General features: G+C 39.4%; 2 protein-coding genes across 5 annotated transcripts in view; both read left to right on the plus strand.

Moving 5' to 3' along the window:
- Nucleotides 1–880: 880 nt before the first annotated feature.
- The window catches only part of LOC115751000 (protein FAR-RED IMPAIRED RESPONSE 1), a 146,105-nt gene continuing 130,509 nt past the window's right edge, over nt 881–16,476 (plus strand). The window contains exons 1-8 of one of the 4 annotated variants that reach the window (XM_030688649.2): nt 881–980; nt 2,247–4,453; nt 4,535–4,591; nt 4,721–4,789; nt 4,880–4,948; nt 5,061–5,129; nt 5,234–5,281; nt 5,370–6,206. In XM_030688649.2, the coding sequence (XP_030544509.2) occupies nt 2,348–4,453; nt 4,535–4,591; nt 4,721–4,789; nt 4,880–4,948; nt 5,061–5,129; nt 5,234–5,281; nt 5,370–5,426 (2,475 nt within the window). In that variant the 5' untranslated portion in view covers nt 881–980; nt 2,247–2,347 and the 3' untranslated portion in view covers nt 5,427–6,206. Of the gene's footprint in view, nt 1,097–2,246; nt 4,454–4,534; nt 4,592–4,720; nt 4,790–4,879; nt 4,949–5,045; nt 5,130–5,233; nt 5,282–5,369; nt 6,207–16,476 lie in introns of those variants that run through there. The other 3 variants (XR_007198031.1, XM_048277090.1, XM_048277091.1) reach the window with 3 other exon arrangements.
- Nucleotides 10,378–16,069, plus strand: LOC115750953. The gene is made up of 6 exons (XM_030688580.2): nt 10,378–10,566; nt 11,825–12,805; nt 13,121–13,291; nt 14,140–14,282; nt 15,471–15,581; nt 15,755–16,069. Exons 1-6 carry the CDS (start codon nt 10,447–10,449, stop codon nt 15,834–15,836), a joined length of 1,608 nt encoding a protein of 535 aa, XP_030544440.2. The 5' UTR covers nt 10,378–10,446; the 3' UTR covers nt 15,837–16,069.

The raw sequence follows: 16,476 nt of genomic DNA on the forward strand, positions 1-16,476 counted from the left end.
GAGTGTCACTGCGTCCGGCGATTAAAATTAATCATTTAATAAGACTAACTTGTTCAATAACCCTAATATTGAATTAAATTATTCAATTAAGTAAAAAAATCCAATAATTGTGATAAATAAGGTGGGGGTTATTCGATTAGTTCAATAGAAAAATAATCAACAGTAATTAAAATATTACAAAACCTATTGATAGAACCTATTAGTAATTATCTTTTTTTTTTATGTACAGGAAAATATTATTGATATTTGGCTATTAATGTCAATTATCATCAAACAACCTTTTGATTTTATTTGCTGTACTTTGCATAATCGCTTAATTCAATACTTTTATGGAAGTTACCTTTTAAGTTTACCAAACTAGTCCATATGAGATTATTCTCCTCTCAACGACTTTTTAGACTCAGCAGCACAAATAAGCCTCCTACCTAATCGTCTATTCAAGCCGAAAACTTTTGGTTGCATCTCTTCTTTGATCCAAATTATAGACCTTCTTCCATTGTTTTCCTTGTCATTATAATTAGTAGGCATGATTCCAGTCCAAAGAAGAAAATTATGAGTTATGCTCCGATGATCGAGTCGTAATCTTGTCGAGTCGTATGGTAATCTTGTCAATTTTTCTGTGAGATCGTGCAAAAATCTATTTGCCAACTCAAGCTTCAAAGGGTCTGAAAAAAACCTTGCGGAACATCAACCTCATTTTATTCTGTGTAGTTAAATTTGGGTAATTCAAGACTTTGTAATGGGAGAAAAAAGAAATTAATGCTAAGAATAGGAGTTAGTCTGGGGCAAGGTCTTACTAGTGATCCATGCATTTTTACGGATTTACCCCCGACGTCTTGAAAATATTACATAACATCCTTTTTTGTCAACATTTAGAGCCCTAGCTCCCTTCCGTCGGGATCAGGCTCAGTTTTCTCTCTCTTCCAGCTCGCCGGCGGGAGACCGACCTCGATTCGCGGTGTTTCGCCGCAACGCTGGAGGTTCCTCTCTCTCTCCCTCTTGGTTCATACAGGAAGTCCCCTTCCACCGAACTCCGGCGATTTGCTCTCAACCCGACAGAAAACGCCGGCTCTGTACTTGTCTCTCTAGCGTTGAGGTTTCAATTTTCCGTTAAAATTTTCCAGCGATGAAGCTAATCTTGTGCATTTGCTGCTGCGTCCCTGAAGCTTTGCTGTAGATGTTTTCTTTTGTTATTATTTGATCCGCTGATTTCGTTTAGTTCAGTATAGCAAGAAGGAAACACTTGGTTTTCTCACGAAAACTCTTGGTTTATGATGCGGTGGCGAGGAACCGTGAGGCAATGTTATTTGCCCTGTGTTGGGCGTGAGGCGTGGATTGGGCAAGTAAAAGAACCACGGGACTGGGACGGATTGTGATCCCTGATCCTGCACTTTTCCATCTCAGATTGAGACTCGGTGAGGTTGTAGGAGGATACATTGGTCAATAAAGGGTTTGACTTTTTCGGGCTATGAATACATGCCTTTATAGTTTGGGGTGGAAGAAAGGTTGGATCTTCGCTTGTATCGAGCAGAAACCTGGCTTCATGCCTTTATAGTTTGGGGTAGAAGAAAGCTTGGATCTTCGCTTGTATGAACGGAAACCTAGTTTGGGAAGCACACTATGAAGTTTTAGTTGGGGTTACTATTGAGCAAGTCCTTTTATGCAGTTTTTTCCCTATTTGCATTTTGTACTTTTGGCCCTAGTACCAGATGCTACGTTAGAGTTCTCCTTGGGAGCTGCTAAACGTATGTCATAATGCCCTTAGCTGCTCTCTTTTCGATCAGCCTTTTTTCCCTCAAGCTGATGAGTGCTTGGAACAGTTGTTTTCATTCTTCCTGGGCACCAGAGTTTCTAAAACATGACAATCCTTTCTCTTTGTCGTGGGAAATAAGGTGGTTGTTAATGGAGATTGAAGTGCAAGCTCTGGAACATTTTTGTCTTTGTACAGAAGGAAGAAACTTTTGTGCACTGGAAAATTCACGTTTCTAGCACAAAACCTCATGTGGATTTCTTTATGAAAAAGGGAATCTAAGTGGATGACATGCTTTAGATAGTGTAATCTTTGTTTGTAAATGAATTTTGCCATTGGACTGGCACCTCCTTGTTGTTAGGTTGGTCAAATTTGTTTTTGCAAAGAAAAGGAAGGCCAATATAATTTTGTATCTTGCATGAGGTTTAAGAACTCTCAGAGGTTGTGCTATATTTAAGTCCTCCAGTTCTGATGGCTTCTTGTATGCATTTTTCAGGTGCCATCCTTTAGGAATATCTGCAAATGGCAAGTTATCTTCATGATAGTCTGTTGGAAATTTTCTTTTGATTGGGATGAATTCCTGATGCATAAAATACAATGGATACAAGAGATGGTGTGCAAAGTGGTGCTGGGGAAAATTTGGTCAGTAGCACAGATGAAGTGCAGAACAGAGGTGGTGACTTTACTACCACTGAAACGACTGTGATAGGGAATGAAGGTGATATCGATTTTGAACCACGCAATGGTATAGAGTTTGACTCGCTTGAAGCAGCTTATTCATTTTACCAGGAATATGCCAAGTCTATGGGATTTACCACCTCAATAAAGAACAGTCGACGTTCAAAGAAATCGAAAGAATTTATAGATGCCAAATATGCATGTTCTAGATATGGGACCACACCAGAGTCGGAAAGTGGTAGTAGTCGACGGCCAAGCGTGAAAAAGACTGACTGCAAGGCCAGCATGCATGTAAAGAGAAGGGCAGACGGGAAGTGGATTATTCATGAATTTGTCAAAGATCATAACCATGAGCTTTTACCAGCACTGGCTTATCATTTTCGAATTCATCGAAACATAAAATTGGCTGAGAAAAATAACATTGACATCTTACATGCTGTTAGTGAACGAACAAGAAAGATGTATGTTGAGATGACTAGGCAGTCTGCTGGGCATCCGCATGCTTGTGCTCTTCATGATAATATTAACCATCAATCTGATAAAGGACGAAGCTTGACATTAGATGAAGGGGATGGTCAAATCATGCTTGAGTACTTTAAACACATTCAGAAAGAGAATCCAAGCTTTTTCTATGCAATTGACTTGAATGAGGAACAGCGTCTGAGAAACTTGTTCTGGATTGATGCCAAAAGCCGGAATGATTATGCCAGCTTTAATGATGTTGTATCTCTTGATACGTCTTATGTCAAAAGTAATGATAAGTTTCCATTTGTGCCATTTGTTGGGGTAAACCATCATTCTCAGACTATGCTGCTTGGGTGTGCATTGGTTGCAGATAAAACTAGATCAACATTTGTTTGGTTACTGAAGACATGGCTTCGGGCAATGGGTGGAAACTCTCCTTTTGCGATACTCACTCATCAAGACAAATGCCTGAGGGAAGCCATTGAAGAAGTCTTGCCACAAACCCAGCATTGCTACCTTCTATGGCATATATTGGAAAAAGTCCATGAAAATCTTTCTCATGTGATAAGCAGTCATGAGAAATTTCTGTCAAAATTCAACAAATGCATCTTTAAATCGTGGACTGATGAACAGTTTGATATGAGATGGTGGAAGATGGTGACAAGATGTGAACTTCAAGAAGACGGATGGGTTCAGATGCTGTACATGGAACGGAAGAAGTGGGTTCCTACTTTTGTGGGGGAGAGTTTTCTTGCTGGGATGTCTACAGCTCAGCGTGTGGATAGCATGAATTCCTTCTTTGACAAATATATTCACAAGAAAATAACTGTTAAGGAGTTCTTGAGACAGTATGCTATTATTCTGCAGAATAGGTATGAAGAGGAGGCAATAGCTGATTTTGATACATGGCACAAGCAACCTGCACTCAAATCACCTTCGCCATGGGAAAAGCAACTGTCAACAGTCTACACTCATGCAATTTTTAGGAAATTTCAAATTGAAGTTTTAGGTGTGGTTGCATGCCATCCCAGAAAGGAGAGTGAAGATGGAGGGACTGTAAAATACAGGGTTGAGGATTTTGAGAAAAAAGAGTACTTCATGGTTACGTGGAATGAAGTGGAGTCAGAGGTCTCTTGCTTCTGTCATCTGTTCGAGTATCACGGATTTCTTTGTAGGCATGCAATGGTTGTTCTTCAGATCAGTGGTTTTCCAAGCATCCCATCTCGATATATCTTGAAGAGGTGGACAAAAGATGCAAAGAGCAGGCACTCGCCAGTTGAAGGAACCAAAAAGATGCAGACAAGGGTGCAACGTTATAATTACTTGTGTAGGCAAGCTATTGAATTGAGTGAAGAGGGATCAATATCTGAAGAGACTTACACCATTGCTTTTCGTGCACTTGTGGAGGCTCTCAAGAATTGTGTGGATGTTAACAATTCTAATAACAGCATGGCAGAATGCAGCACAAGCATTTGTGGTCTTCGCGAAATGGAGTCAGAGAATCAGGGAGTCACTGCTAATAAATCGATTAAAAAAAGAAACGCAAATAAGAAGAGAAAGGTATAGGCTGGCGGCTGTTGAGCAGTGCTTGAAATCAGGCTTCCACTGATTATTGCTGATGAATACCCCTCACTGTTTCAGGTGCAAGAAGAGTCGGATGTTCTACTTGCTGAGGCGCAAGACAGCTTGCATGAAATGGTTTGTCTTTGGCCTTTTCCATTTCCTGGAGAGAGTTACATATAATTTCTGCTGTGGTTTGAAAGATATTTTTCCTTTTCCTACATTTACCATTATAAAGATCGTAATTCAATCCTGTCCTAAATGTAGGAAAACCTAAGCACAGATGGAATCACTCTAAATGGGTATTACGGCTCCCAACAGAATGTGCAAGGACTGGTATATGGGATAGCTTTTATTCATTTGAAGAAAGTTAAGACTCATTTATTCCAGCAAATTTAGTAATTCTTCAGAGCTATGAATTTTCAGGTACAATTAAACTTAATGGAACCACCACATGATGCGTATTATGTTAGTCAACCAAGCATTCAGGGGCTGGTAAGCTGTGCTGAAGTGGCGTCCATCCATTTATTTTACTTTCATGCGGATGCAAATTATCTTTGTAACAGGCAGACTTTGCTCTAATTGTTTTCAGTTGGCGTACATGTAGGGGCAGCTGAGCTCACTGGCACCTAGCCATGACGGATTTTTCGGGACTCAACCTGCCATGCACGTGCTGGTATGATATTGCTACTGGAGTAACATTGCCAAGCTATATGGGCATCATTAATATAAAATTATATGGTTGTGGAATTTCCTTTGATCAGGCTTTTGTTAATACAGGGACAAGTTGATTTCCGAACTCCATCGACTTTTAATCGCAGCTCGCCGGTAGAGGATGTTTCCTTTGTAAATGCACTGTGAAGGCTACTTTAAATTGCGTTCTCATTTGTCGGTGTTCCATTCGTCTGAACTGCAGGATCAATCGCACCTGAGACCTACACATGTGCATAGCAATTCTTCAAGGCATCCTTGATTCGAATACTTGTTTCATATATCTGGCACAGTATTCTCTGTGGAAACTATGCAAGTGGTCCAGCAATTTCCAGCAGTGTATTTCCAATGGGTTTTAGATCAAGAATCATCAGAGAAAGTAAATATATACAACATGAAATAGAAGCATTAGGAAGAAGCAGAGTGCTGACAAATCTTTTAGGGCCTTTTCGGATCAAATATCGAACCTGGAACAAGATAGTAACACCGTCAAGATCTAAGAGCTGTGTTTGGGATCCATGTGGCAGATTTGTCCTGCAGTAAACTGTTACCACCTTAACTTAGGTTTAGATAGATATTCATACTTAAAAAACCTGTTCATGGTGCTGAAGGAATGACTGTCCTGGATAAGCGCTCAAGACTGTTTGGGGGAGCTCATGGTTTAACAGATTACTTTGTACAGAGTCTTTCATAACCTAGAGATTGATGGACTTTACGATGCTTAGGTACAAAGTGTGCTCTACACTTTGCCACATTACTTTTTCTGGGGAGGTGATGATGCGGTCGTTGAAAAGTTTTCTTAGAATCCAACATCCAGAAAGGTGGAAGCTATATTGTATATTGCTGGCCGTGGAAACAGTTCGAGAAAATTTCATATCACATTTGTTGCCCCTCTCAATTTTTCAGTGTCATTTTCTAAGTTTTAGGTTTGCTGCAAAATACTCATTTCATATGCTGGAGAAGAAAATGCTTGTACTATCTGTATAGCTATTAGCTAAGTGAAAACACCCTCCTCACTTTCAGTGAATATCAATTTCCTTTTCATGTTAGCATTTTCTTTTCTTTTTCTTTTTGCAGTCGTCTTTAATTATGCTGCTTGCAGATTTGTTTAGTTGACAAAGAAAACCTAAAAATAGGATCCTGACAAGACTTTGGCTCATCTAAACTCTCCTGTTCTTCCTTGTTAAAGTTGGTGTACTAGTTTTTTGCTCTTTTGTTTTGAAGGATCCTCAGTTCTTGATAGTATACATAAAAGAACCGAGCAGTCTCAAAATTAGCATCTTTGCTTGCCAACACAATTAAAAACATGTTTAAGAAACGTTCTTTTTACAGGGCAATATCTGATGTTCTTGTGCATAAGCACGAACCTCGTTTGGTAAATGGATTATGATAATGAGTCGGTACAATGAAGCTCCCCCTCTCTTCCTCTTTCTTCCTTCTTATTGTAGAATCATTTTACTTCTTTCATGTCGACCTTCCAGAATATCAAACTAAATTTGTCAGATTTTGATATCTCCTTATTTCTGTGGTAATCGGGGGCTAGAATGTGTCCGAGTGGCCTAAAAGTAAATACCTTCACCGGGACATGAATGTACAATCGAGCTTTCTGAAGTGGAGTTCAGGGGTCGAGTCTCGATCAACTCTATAACCCGTTCATTATGGTCGCCATGACTACTGAATTGATATGAATTTGGAGGAACTTTTGTATCTTTGCTTGTCCCTTGCCAGTTGAGCAAGCACGAAGATTGTCATTACAAGCACGGTTTTTGAACCAAGTAGTAGTAAAGATTTGAGACCCAAACTTATTGGGAGTTCATTGTGATTTATTTAGAGTGCACACAGAAGCAAGGCCCGAAGCTAGATTCCACTTAGTCGTTTGACTAAGCGGACCCGGAGGACATAGAGTAAAGCATATGGAGTTAAAAGACTGAATTAGAGTACAGGCTTCCAGCCCATAGGTCTAATGGTGCTGGTGGTGGTGAGGCTGAGGCGGCCCCGGAGGATAATGGGGCGACTGGTGTGGCGGAGGACCTGGCGGTGGCGTGTGCAAGGGTCCCGGTCCATGGTGGGGAGGCCCCAAAGGCGGTGCGTGAGGGGGCGGCAGACTGGGATGGAGGCGATGAGGGTCGTGTGGGGGATGCATGGAATATCTCTTCTTTGGAGTTTTCCCTCTTCTGTGTTTTTCCCTCTTGTGGTTGGTTTTGTAATCTTTAAGAGAAACTTTTGATTTTTACAATATATGAACTATCTAGAGCTTTTTAGCATCCAAATAATTCCTACTGGCGTTTATCATATGTCATTTTTTATGCAAAGTGTTAAAAGATTAGTGGTCCTTTTTTTTCACTTTCCATTTTCTGCTTTATTTTTTCTTTCAATTTTTCCTTTAATTGTCACTTTTTGTTCGCACGAAAGGAAAAATGACACGTACAAGATTCTTATAGCATCCGACCGATCTCTATTAGTAGAAGTGATCGTCCCCATCTCAACCACATCAAGATATGTTAGAACTACATGTGCAAGTGTCAAAATACCGTATTTGTGCACGTTCTTTTCACGCGGATCATGTCTAAGATTTCACGCGGATCATGTGTAAGAATGTATAATTTGTATTAGGATTCGACGTATAATCACAACAAAGTAAAGCGTAAAAAATAAGAAAGAGAAATTGAGACACGATGTTTTATCCAAATTCACTCTTAAACTAGAACTACGTCCAACAAATAATTTCACCATAATTAGCATTTCACACTTTTAAACGAAAAAGAGCATATTTAGCAATAATTATTCATACACTCAAACTATAAAAGCCTTATGGAGGCTCGAGAGCGCTACGTCGCGACCTCCATTGGGATAGCTGCCCCGGACCCTAGCCCATTTACCGTGGAGCGTGATATACATGCCTTTCTATCAATGGGGAGCATTAACCATGCCCTAACAATTTGAAATGTAATTATAAACCATAAATAAGGTGGGAGAATAATGGGGAGCTTATCCATATGTTCCTAAAAGGAATAGATATGCTTCCTTTATTTGTATGAACAAATCTTCAAAAGGGATACTTGGATGCTAATCTTTTCGAGATGAGTCACATCAATCCCTCCGTGATTACCGATGTTGGGTATGGTTCACACTTTCCATCGACAACTATCAAAGGGCTTTTATAGGTTGAGTCCATATTTTATTAATAGTTTGAGCTTAGACTCATGAATAGTTGCTTCTTTTATATACACTTACACTTTTTCCTCTTGTAAATGAGTGATGTAACATAGAGATGTGGGGTGCTAATTATAATGGAATAATCTACTAGGCGTAGCCCTAGCCTATGGTTAATCGGGATAAATCTTGTGTCTCAATTTTTTTTTCTTGTTTTTACGCTCTATTTCATTGTGATTGTGCGTTGAATCCTGACAATTGATACCCTTTGTAGAAAATCGTGAGTACTACTATTCAATCATCTTTTGCAGCTAATTATACGTAGGGTTTTGTTCAGTTACAAGGTCCTTATAAGGTATGAATGCATTGAAACTAATTTACTGGCTCCTCTCCTGCTTGCCACCCACAACATAGCTCCTTACAAGTCAAAGGGTGTCGAGGCGCGCTGCTGCTTGTGTCTTCCTCTGGACTTCCCTGAAGCTGGTAAGACTGGCTGAGCTTCCTCTGCCAATTTCAGATGGATCTTTCTGCACACATACGAAGTGTTAAATAACAACTGATGCAACAATCTTCCATCTTTTTCTCCATTGCTCACTTCTGAGGAAAACCATCCATAGATTCCAAGGACTATATCTAGTTTTTAGACTGAAGGATCGGTCTTTCCAGAGATCTGTGATCAGTCTTTGTGTGGCATTTCGTATTGGGCTCGGGTGATTGGCATTCTTCATCATGGTATCCTCCTAGGCCTTTTCATCTTGTTTCCTCTAAAGGGTCTCCTTTCCAGCAAAAGCTTTTAATATGAGAAGCAAAATTCATCTGCACCATGTCTATGCCCTCGTTGATGTCCTTCATCGCCGGAAATTTTCTCCGATCAGCATGTTTTGGGTCACGTCATGATCGCTAAAGAAGCGGTTCCAGTAATGTGGTACACAGAAATGTAAGAATGCTTGGGAGAAGCTCATGACCAGCTTGTTGCTGCAACCTAGTCTGAAATGAAGCCTTTATGGTTTCGCGTTCATACAGAAGAAGTCCCTTAACGTAAAAATTAAGCATTGGTAAGGAAATAAGGCCAATGAACTTAAAATGTGTGCATTTAACTTTTTAGTTTGTACGTTAGATTGGCTTACTATATTATGTTATTTTTTAGTTTGTTTCGCGGGGAATAAGTGATTGTGAAATTATTTTCCTAAAAATAATCACATGTATCGTTTGAAATAATTAGTCAATGATTACTCTATTTCTAAACATTTGCAAACGATAAAAATATTTTTCTTTCATTCTTTTTCTATCAACGAAATGAGCAATCATCTTCTGAAAAATAATTTCCAAATCACTCGTTTTCTACGAAACAAGCGGAGCCTGAGTTTAATTTATCAACGAACGAGTAGAAAATGATCCAAAGAATTTTAACAAAAGCATAGTGTCCTTAAGGCCAGCGAGACATACAACCAATTCAAATCGAAAATGATACTCACTCGCAAAGTGTACCGGTCATGTCGGGCCATTGATTTATAGTTTCGACTTTTCGAAGAATTGTTAAGAGCCAAAAGCATGTCGAGATAGAAAAGCTCGTAAAATGGGCAATCGGAAAGTGAAGAATCGAAATAATGACCTTCGATTCTCGAGATCCAGATCCCCTAACATTGTCATTATAATGTTATGGGTGACATTGATCAAATTGGGCTGTCCAAATCAAAATGGACGTCATGATTTGATTCACATCACCTTTTTAAAATTTTTAAAAATTTTCATCCAAAATTTTCTCCCTCTTTTCAAGAGGTGACAAGGATCAAATCAAGCCGTTCATTTTGATTTGGACGGTTCAATTTGATCAACGTCACCCTTAACATTGAATTGGTAATTTTAGGAGATCCATTTCTCGATTCTCGTACCATTTTTGAGATGTATGTTTAATTATATATTTACATATATTCTTTTTCTTTTTTGTGTAACAGGTATCAACATTTCTTTCTTCTAGGATGACGTAAGGGATGAAACCTAGTTTATGTCCGAAGACAAAATATTTCCTTAGTCAACAAGGTCCTCATTTTCTCGTCTATACACAAAGAAGAAGAAGAAAAAACAAGGTCTTCTCTCTCTCTCTCTCTCTCTCTCTCGGCAAAGCGAAAATGGGTGCGAGCAGTAGCCGGGCGAGGCCTGTGCCCTCGTCGTCGCAGGTCAGCCGCACGAGGCGGAGCAAGCTCTCGTCTCTCGTCTGTGGCTGCTCCCCTTCCCACGCTCCTGTGGAGGTAATCGCGATCGGCATCCATCCAAGTCTTCCCCTCTTTTATTGTTGCTAGTCGCTTTGTTTTCCATCGTTTCCTTCGTGATGATCGATTTTGTATAATCACGTGATTTTGGGATTGCTAGGGTCGATAAAATCGTCGAATCGTTGGACTTTGATTCCCCATTTCTTTGCTTTCCGAGAAATTAGGTTAACCGGTATGATTTTCGTTTTCTGATTTTGGGCTGAATATATCGTATAAGTTTCATGGCTTTGCAAGTGAAAATTGACCTATTGATGCAGATTTGGGCATCGAAACAAACCTAAAGAAGCCTTTTATTTCTCTTACGAAGATTAAAAAAAGAAGCGTATATTCCATTTGCGCGGATTCGAGCTTTGCTAATCTCATAATTGAGTCTGCCTTTATAAGTGAACATGCCAGAATTGTTTGTTGACAGTGTCAAAAAGGATCTACCTAAATGTCTCAGCTGTTAGGCCAAGCAAGTAATATAATTCATTCTCTTTAAGCTACAGATTATACCTATTGATGCTCCTTCACTGATCAATGGTGGAGATAAACATGTCCACGAGGCAGACATTAGGAAAATGAAGTCAAACAAGAAACTCGCATGGGGCTAATCAACAAAAGTATGATAGAAGTTTACATTGAATGTAATTATTGGGCAAGGGTTCATACCTTAAAGCTCCAGGCTTTAGTTCTTGGCAACAGTAGCATCTTCTGTAAGTTCTGTTTCCACCAAATACTGAGCAAAATGGGATAACTTAACAGGCCCAACCAGCCACATATGATGCTCATGCAAGTTCGCATTGCTCTTACTCATGTGGTTATTTTGTTTTACTTGCTATCCATTTGTTAAAGAAAAGAGCATTTGGATCAATCATTGGTTTGGAGGGTGTGCACTGGTGTGGAGAGTTGGGGCGCTTTACTATGGTGTTGGGTGTCGTTGGTGTATGGGATATGACAACCTATTGTTTAGTTAGATGTGTGCTGGAGTCTACATTAGTGTCATGTCATGACTCAGATTTCAAGTTGCAGCCAGCTCAACTCATATTATAGCGGGGAATGCTGGTTAATGTGTAAGTGACCAAGCAGAAGATCTAGCATGGCATTCATGATAAGAAGCTTTTCTTAGTTGACTTTACAAGTGACAGTGTTTGGTAGTATGTTTTTTAATGGTCACGGAACTATGTTATACTGCATACAGGTTTCAAGTTTGTGATGATGCCTTGAGAGCAACTGATTTATGTCTCTTTTCTTGTAGATCGAAGATTGCCCAAATGAATGTTTGGTTAATTCTGCAGAACTTTGCGATTCCCGTGTTACTAAGTTTCAGGAACCCAATGAAGAGTACGCAGTCTCTGTTGGAGAAATACAACCACTGCTCTCTGCTACTGGAACCAGATTCATGTCCACAAGTCAAGAAACTTTGGTTGAAGTAGAAGGAATAGATGTTGGAACAAAAAGTGAGGAAAATTGCCTGTTTGAAAGCAAGGAAATAATTCCTTCTTGTCGGGTAAGTGGATCTAGCAATGACGAATTTAGTAGTGACAAAACTAGTACTGCCTCTAGTACTTCATTTATCGCACAACAATCTTCAGACGTGGTCTCTGTAAGTGTATCATCTAACAAGGATGCAGTCGGTGATACTAATAATCCAGTGAGCGAGGGTGTATCAGAGATCCTACCTGAGGTTACGCATGCTAGTGGGTCATCTCATGAAAGACTCCAAGATGAGCATTGCCACACTGAAGCTACTGAGAATCAAGCAAGCGAACTTGCACGTGCCCCTAGTCATGACTCCGTGTCACCCACTTCCGATTTTCCCTGGGCTTTCAACTCGCAAGGAGATGAGTCTCATTTGCAAATGACTCCTTCAGCCTTTGAATTCCGTCTGTCTTCTGGAGAACAAGGCCAAGAAACTGAAGGCATAATTCATGTTGGCATTGTGAATATATCCTCCAGTGTATTGTCTGACAGTAGGAATGATACAGGTGTTTGGGACAACAGGAGGAGTGGCAGACGATTATTTTGGGATGTTTTTTCAAGAGACAGTTCTGTAGGGCGCAGTGATTCTTCTAGGAGTGCATTCTCACGAGATGATCCTGATTATCTTGAATTTCATGAAAGATGGCTGGATGGTTTTAGAGGTGATTTGTCTGATAATTTCTTTGAGGGTGATTCACGATATCTTGGGGGTAGAAGCCACAGGTCACATCATCGACGTCGTCGTCCAAGATCCGAGGTAATTGATTCACATTTTTGTGAGTGTTGTGTCATGCTTTTGTGCATTCTTTTCAAGAACCTCGAGAATTGTATAACTAAGTAGTATTGAGCTTCTGGCTTTGTTTATTGGTAGATGAGCCTCATTTACTTTTCATAAGTCCATTTTACAAGATTTTTCTTCGGTAACTCTGCTGATCGTTTTGCTGCTCCTTAAGTTTAATGTTCGCAGTCTCGCAGGTTTTTTGTGTTATATGCAGTATCTTTTTTCTTCAAAAATTAAGTTGCTTGACCTCATAATGATAAGGGTCCTCATCTTTTTGTCAACTATTTGCAGATCTGGGACAGACTTCGCTATGGTCTCAGTGAGAATGGTGGGCGTACTGCTTTGTGCCCTTCAGGGCTCCATCCTGATGGAAGTTGCTCATGTGATTCAGTTTCTGTGTCTGAGTCCAGTCCTCATTCAAGCATTTCACGCATAGTCATGCTTGCAGAAGCTTTATTTGAGGTTCTCTGTCAAATCAGCTTTCCTTTATTTCACTTCTATGTGCTCTATTATTTACTAAATTAACTGCTTGTTTAGCATTTTACACAATGTTTCATTGGGAAAATGTGTTTAGTATTTTATCCTAGCTGTTCTTGATAGGAAGGTCTACAGACTGCAACAAATAATAACAGAAGATTGATGATAGAAATTGATAGCAGATCAGGCAATGATGTAACGCTCGCTAGTATTCAACCTGGTGATATCCTTGCATTTGCATTATAATTCCATGTGGTTTCGTTTGACTGATAGCTATGTCTTATTCTACCTGTAATAGTTCTTTGACCTGCTTACTCGGCTCTTTCAGTAGCACCAGCTCAGTAAAATTGTTTATTCAGATGGCCTTATGATGCTAAATGTTGAACATTATGATACATGCATCCATGGATCACTTCGAAGAGCAGCTGCATATACAGCTTGATGTGCTTGATTTTCTCTTCATTGGGCAGCACTTGTTTATGTTGATGGTTTCTTCACACTGGATGGTACAATTATAGCACCAAAGTACTTTACAATGTGGCCATGGAAACAGTAGTTCTGCTGAGTTCGCTGAACAAAAGCATTATGGTTTCCTTTTTGCTCTTGTACTTTTTGGATTTGGATGTGATTATCCTGTTCCAACTGTGCACATTGTAGTAAGATGTTATGTCTTTTTATTGAGAGTTGCAAATTAACATTTTTGCTTTTTGTTGCACAATGTTATCATTGGTGACTTTAGTCTTGGTTGACGTTTTATCCAGCTGGGTATTCTTTACAAATGTTTTGAAGCTTTCATTCTAGTTTAATATCTCCATTGTATTCCTGTCTTACAGGTATTGGATGAAATTCATCGCCAACCAATACCCCTCTCCTTGTCAGTGGCCTTACCACCAGCCCCAGAATCAGTTGTTGACTCTTTTCCACTCAAAAATTACAAAAAAATCAATGATGCTAAGGAAGGAGAGAATGCTGAACAGTATGTTACTGTCTACTAAGTTTATATATGTTTCACATTTGTGTCTGCTTATATTGATATGTGCGCTCTCATGCTGATCTTGCATAGGTCAGCATCATTAGCTAATGTGACAAAAACAGTCAAGTTAATAGTGAGATAAGTTAGTGTCGCACTTTTGTGGAGTAAACTGCACTCGGGGTTTTTATACTCTGGATATCTTTTAACTTGTGTAATTGGGCTTTAACTTTTTACACCCAATGCAATGCAACTGGAAAAGCCCTTTTATTAGTTTGAAAAGCCTTTTGATTGTTGAACTTTAGCTGATTTTCGGTGAATTTCCTAGGAAAAGCTGAAGTGTTCACCTGTGTGCCATTTCCTTTTACTTTGTTCGATAAGTAGTGCAACTGTGGCATTTATTAGATGCTACATCATCTGAGAGAGAGAGAGAGAGAGAGAGAGAGAGAGAGAGGCACTGTATAAGGTAGCAGTCGTCAGATCTGGTGAGGTGTCAGCATCCTCCGACTTGCTCTAGCAGGGAGGGCACAATCCTCATTTCCCTCTAGACAATTGCACTCGTGTGGCATCTAATTTGCTCCAATCAACACCACATGTTGGGCAAACTCAAAAAGAGACAATGCCATACAAACAGGCATGTAAGTGTTCTGTAGAAAGTTGGCTAGCAAACATCCAAAGTGCAACAGCTGAAAGGATTTGCAAAAAATCTGTGCATCTGCAATGAGAAAGTGTGGGTCACCAGAAAATTACTCTTTGCATCCCATACTATAAGCATGATCATAATTTGTGTACTGTGTTTTAAAAAATTGCACTTACTCAATGGCCAATTATTTACTTTCTCCAATAGTTTAACCATTAAATACGCTTATGCGCGTATTCTAGCGTGCTAGACACAAGAGAGATTTTGCCAATGGGTGTCCTGGGGCACTCGTTAAGTATCGAATTAACAAAAGTTTGCTATTTCCAATGCAATGATGTCTGTCTTAGGTTAATAAATGTTCCATGGGCAATTAGTTTACAAGACCTTTGAGAGAGAAATTGCTTCCTCGGTCATAGCAGCATTTGGGTATTATGGGGTCATGAAATTGAATATAGAATGCAAATGTCAGCTAGAACACATTCACTGGATCCAACCTGTACTTTTGAATATACTAGGTGTGGCATACTATTAATCGAAATTTTATATGCTGATAGGTGCTATATTTGCTTGGCTGAGTATGAGGAAGGAGACAAGATCAGGGTTCTTCCATGCCACCATGAGTATCATGTGACATGCATTGATAAATGGCTAAAAGAGATACACGGGTATTGTGCTACTGTTATTTTTTTTTCCAGATGTTCTCCCCTTTATTTATTATATCTCTGGATTATTTTGCTATAGATGATATGGAGAATTGTTGCTCCATCAACAATATCTTTGTCACAATTTCGCTTCATCTGAGTCTTGTCTTTTTCTTTTTCTTTTTGGTTCTCTCCAGAATATGCCCACTTTGTCGAGGTGATGTTCGTGAAGGTTTCAACGAATGTCCTATGTCCAATGCTGAAGTGTCTTCCCTTTAATGGTCTTTGTACATACACATGAATGTAAATACCAATCACCATCTTCTCATAAAATGTCTTTACAGCTTATAGAATCATCTATATCTTGCTTCTATATATCTGAAATCTATATTTAGCAAATAGATGGAAAGATTAAAGCATGCAAGTACCATGGTTTCATTGTGATGCAGTTTTGCTGATGCTGAAGCAATTCTGTAGTTGTTCTCAATCTAGTATTTACATTGTTACTCTGAGGTCATGCAACTCAAACATCATCCGACTCCAACAACATTTCACGTCTGTCGAAACAAATCCATCTTAAGTGGAACTGTCATTTTGGTGGGGCGTCGTCTGTAAAGTTGGCAAATGAATTAAAGTTACTCCGAGGAAATTACCTAACTTCTAGGTGCTATGGCACTTGATGCATGGATAGCACGTTCCTGATATCTCTCAAAGTATTTGAGGGTTATACTGTGCATGCCGGTAGCAGTCCAGGTGAGAAGCTTGAACTTGAGAGGAGCTTATTCTTCTTTTCCGGATAATTCTACTTGGACTACAGATTTTCTTTCCTCCTTTGGCCTGAAAACTACGGTGAATCGCCAAAATAATAATAATAATAATAATAAACTACTACTGTGAATTGATTGAGTCACTTTCATGT

The sequence above is a fragment of the Rhodamnia argentea genome, chromosome 4 (genome assembly GCF_020921035.1).
Source record: "Rhodamnia argentea isolate NSW1041297 chromosome 4, ASM2092103v1, whole genome shotgun sequence".
Taxonomy (NCBI): Eukaryota; Viridiplantae; Streptophyta; class Magnoliopsida; order Myrtales; family Myrtaceae; genus Rhodamnia; species Rhodamnia argentea.

Excerpts from the sequence above, each read along its gene's own strand:
- LOC115750953 (XM_030688580.2), top strand. The coding sequence starts at position 10,447 with ATGGGTGCGAGCAGTAGCCGGGCGAGGCCTGTGCCCTCGTCGTCGCAG. Across the intron at positions 13,292-14,139 it reads TTGCAGAAGCTTTATTTGAG|GTATTGGATGAAATTCATCG; the intron begins GTTCTCTGTCAA and ends CCTGTCTTACAG. Across the intron at positions 14,283-15,470 it reads GAAGGAGAGAATGCTGAACA|GTGCTATATTTGCTTGGCTG; the intron begins GTATGTTACTGT and ends ATATGCTGATAG.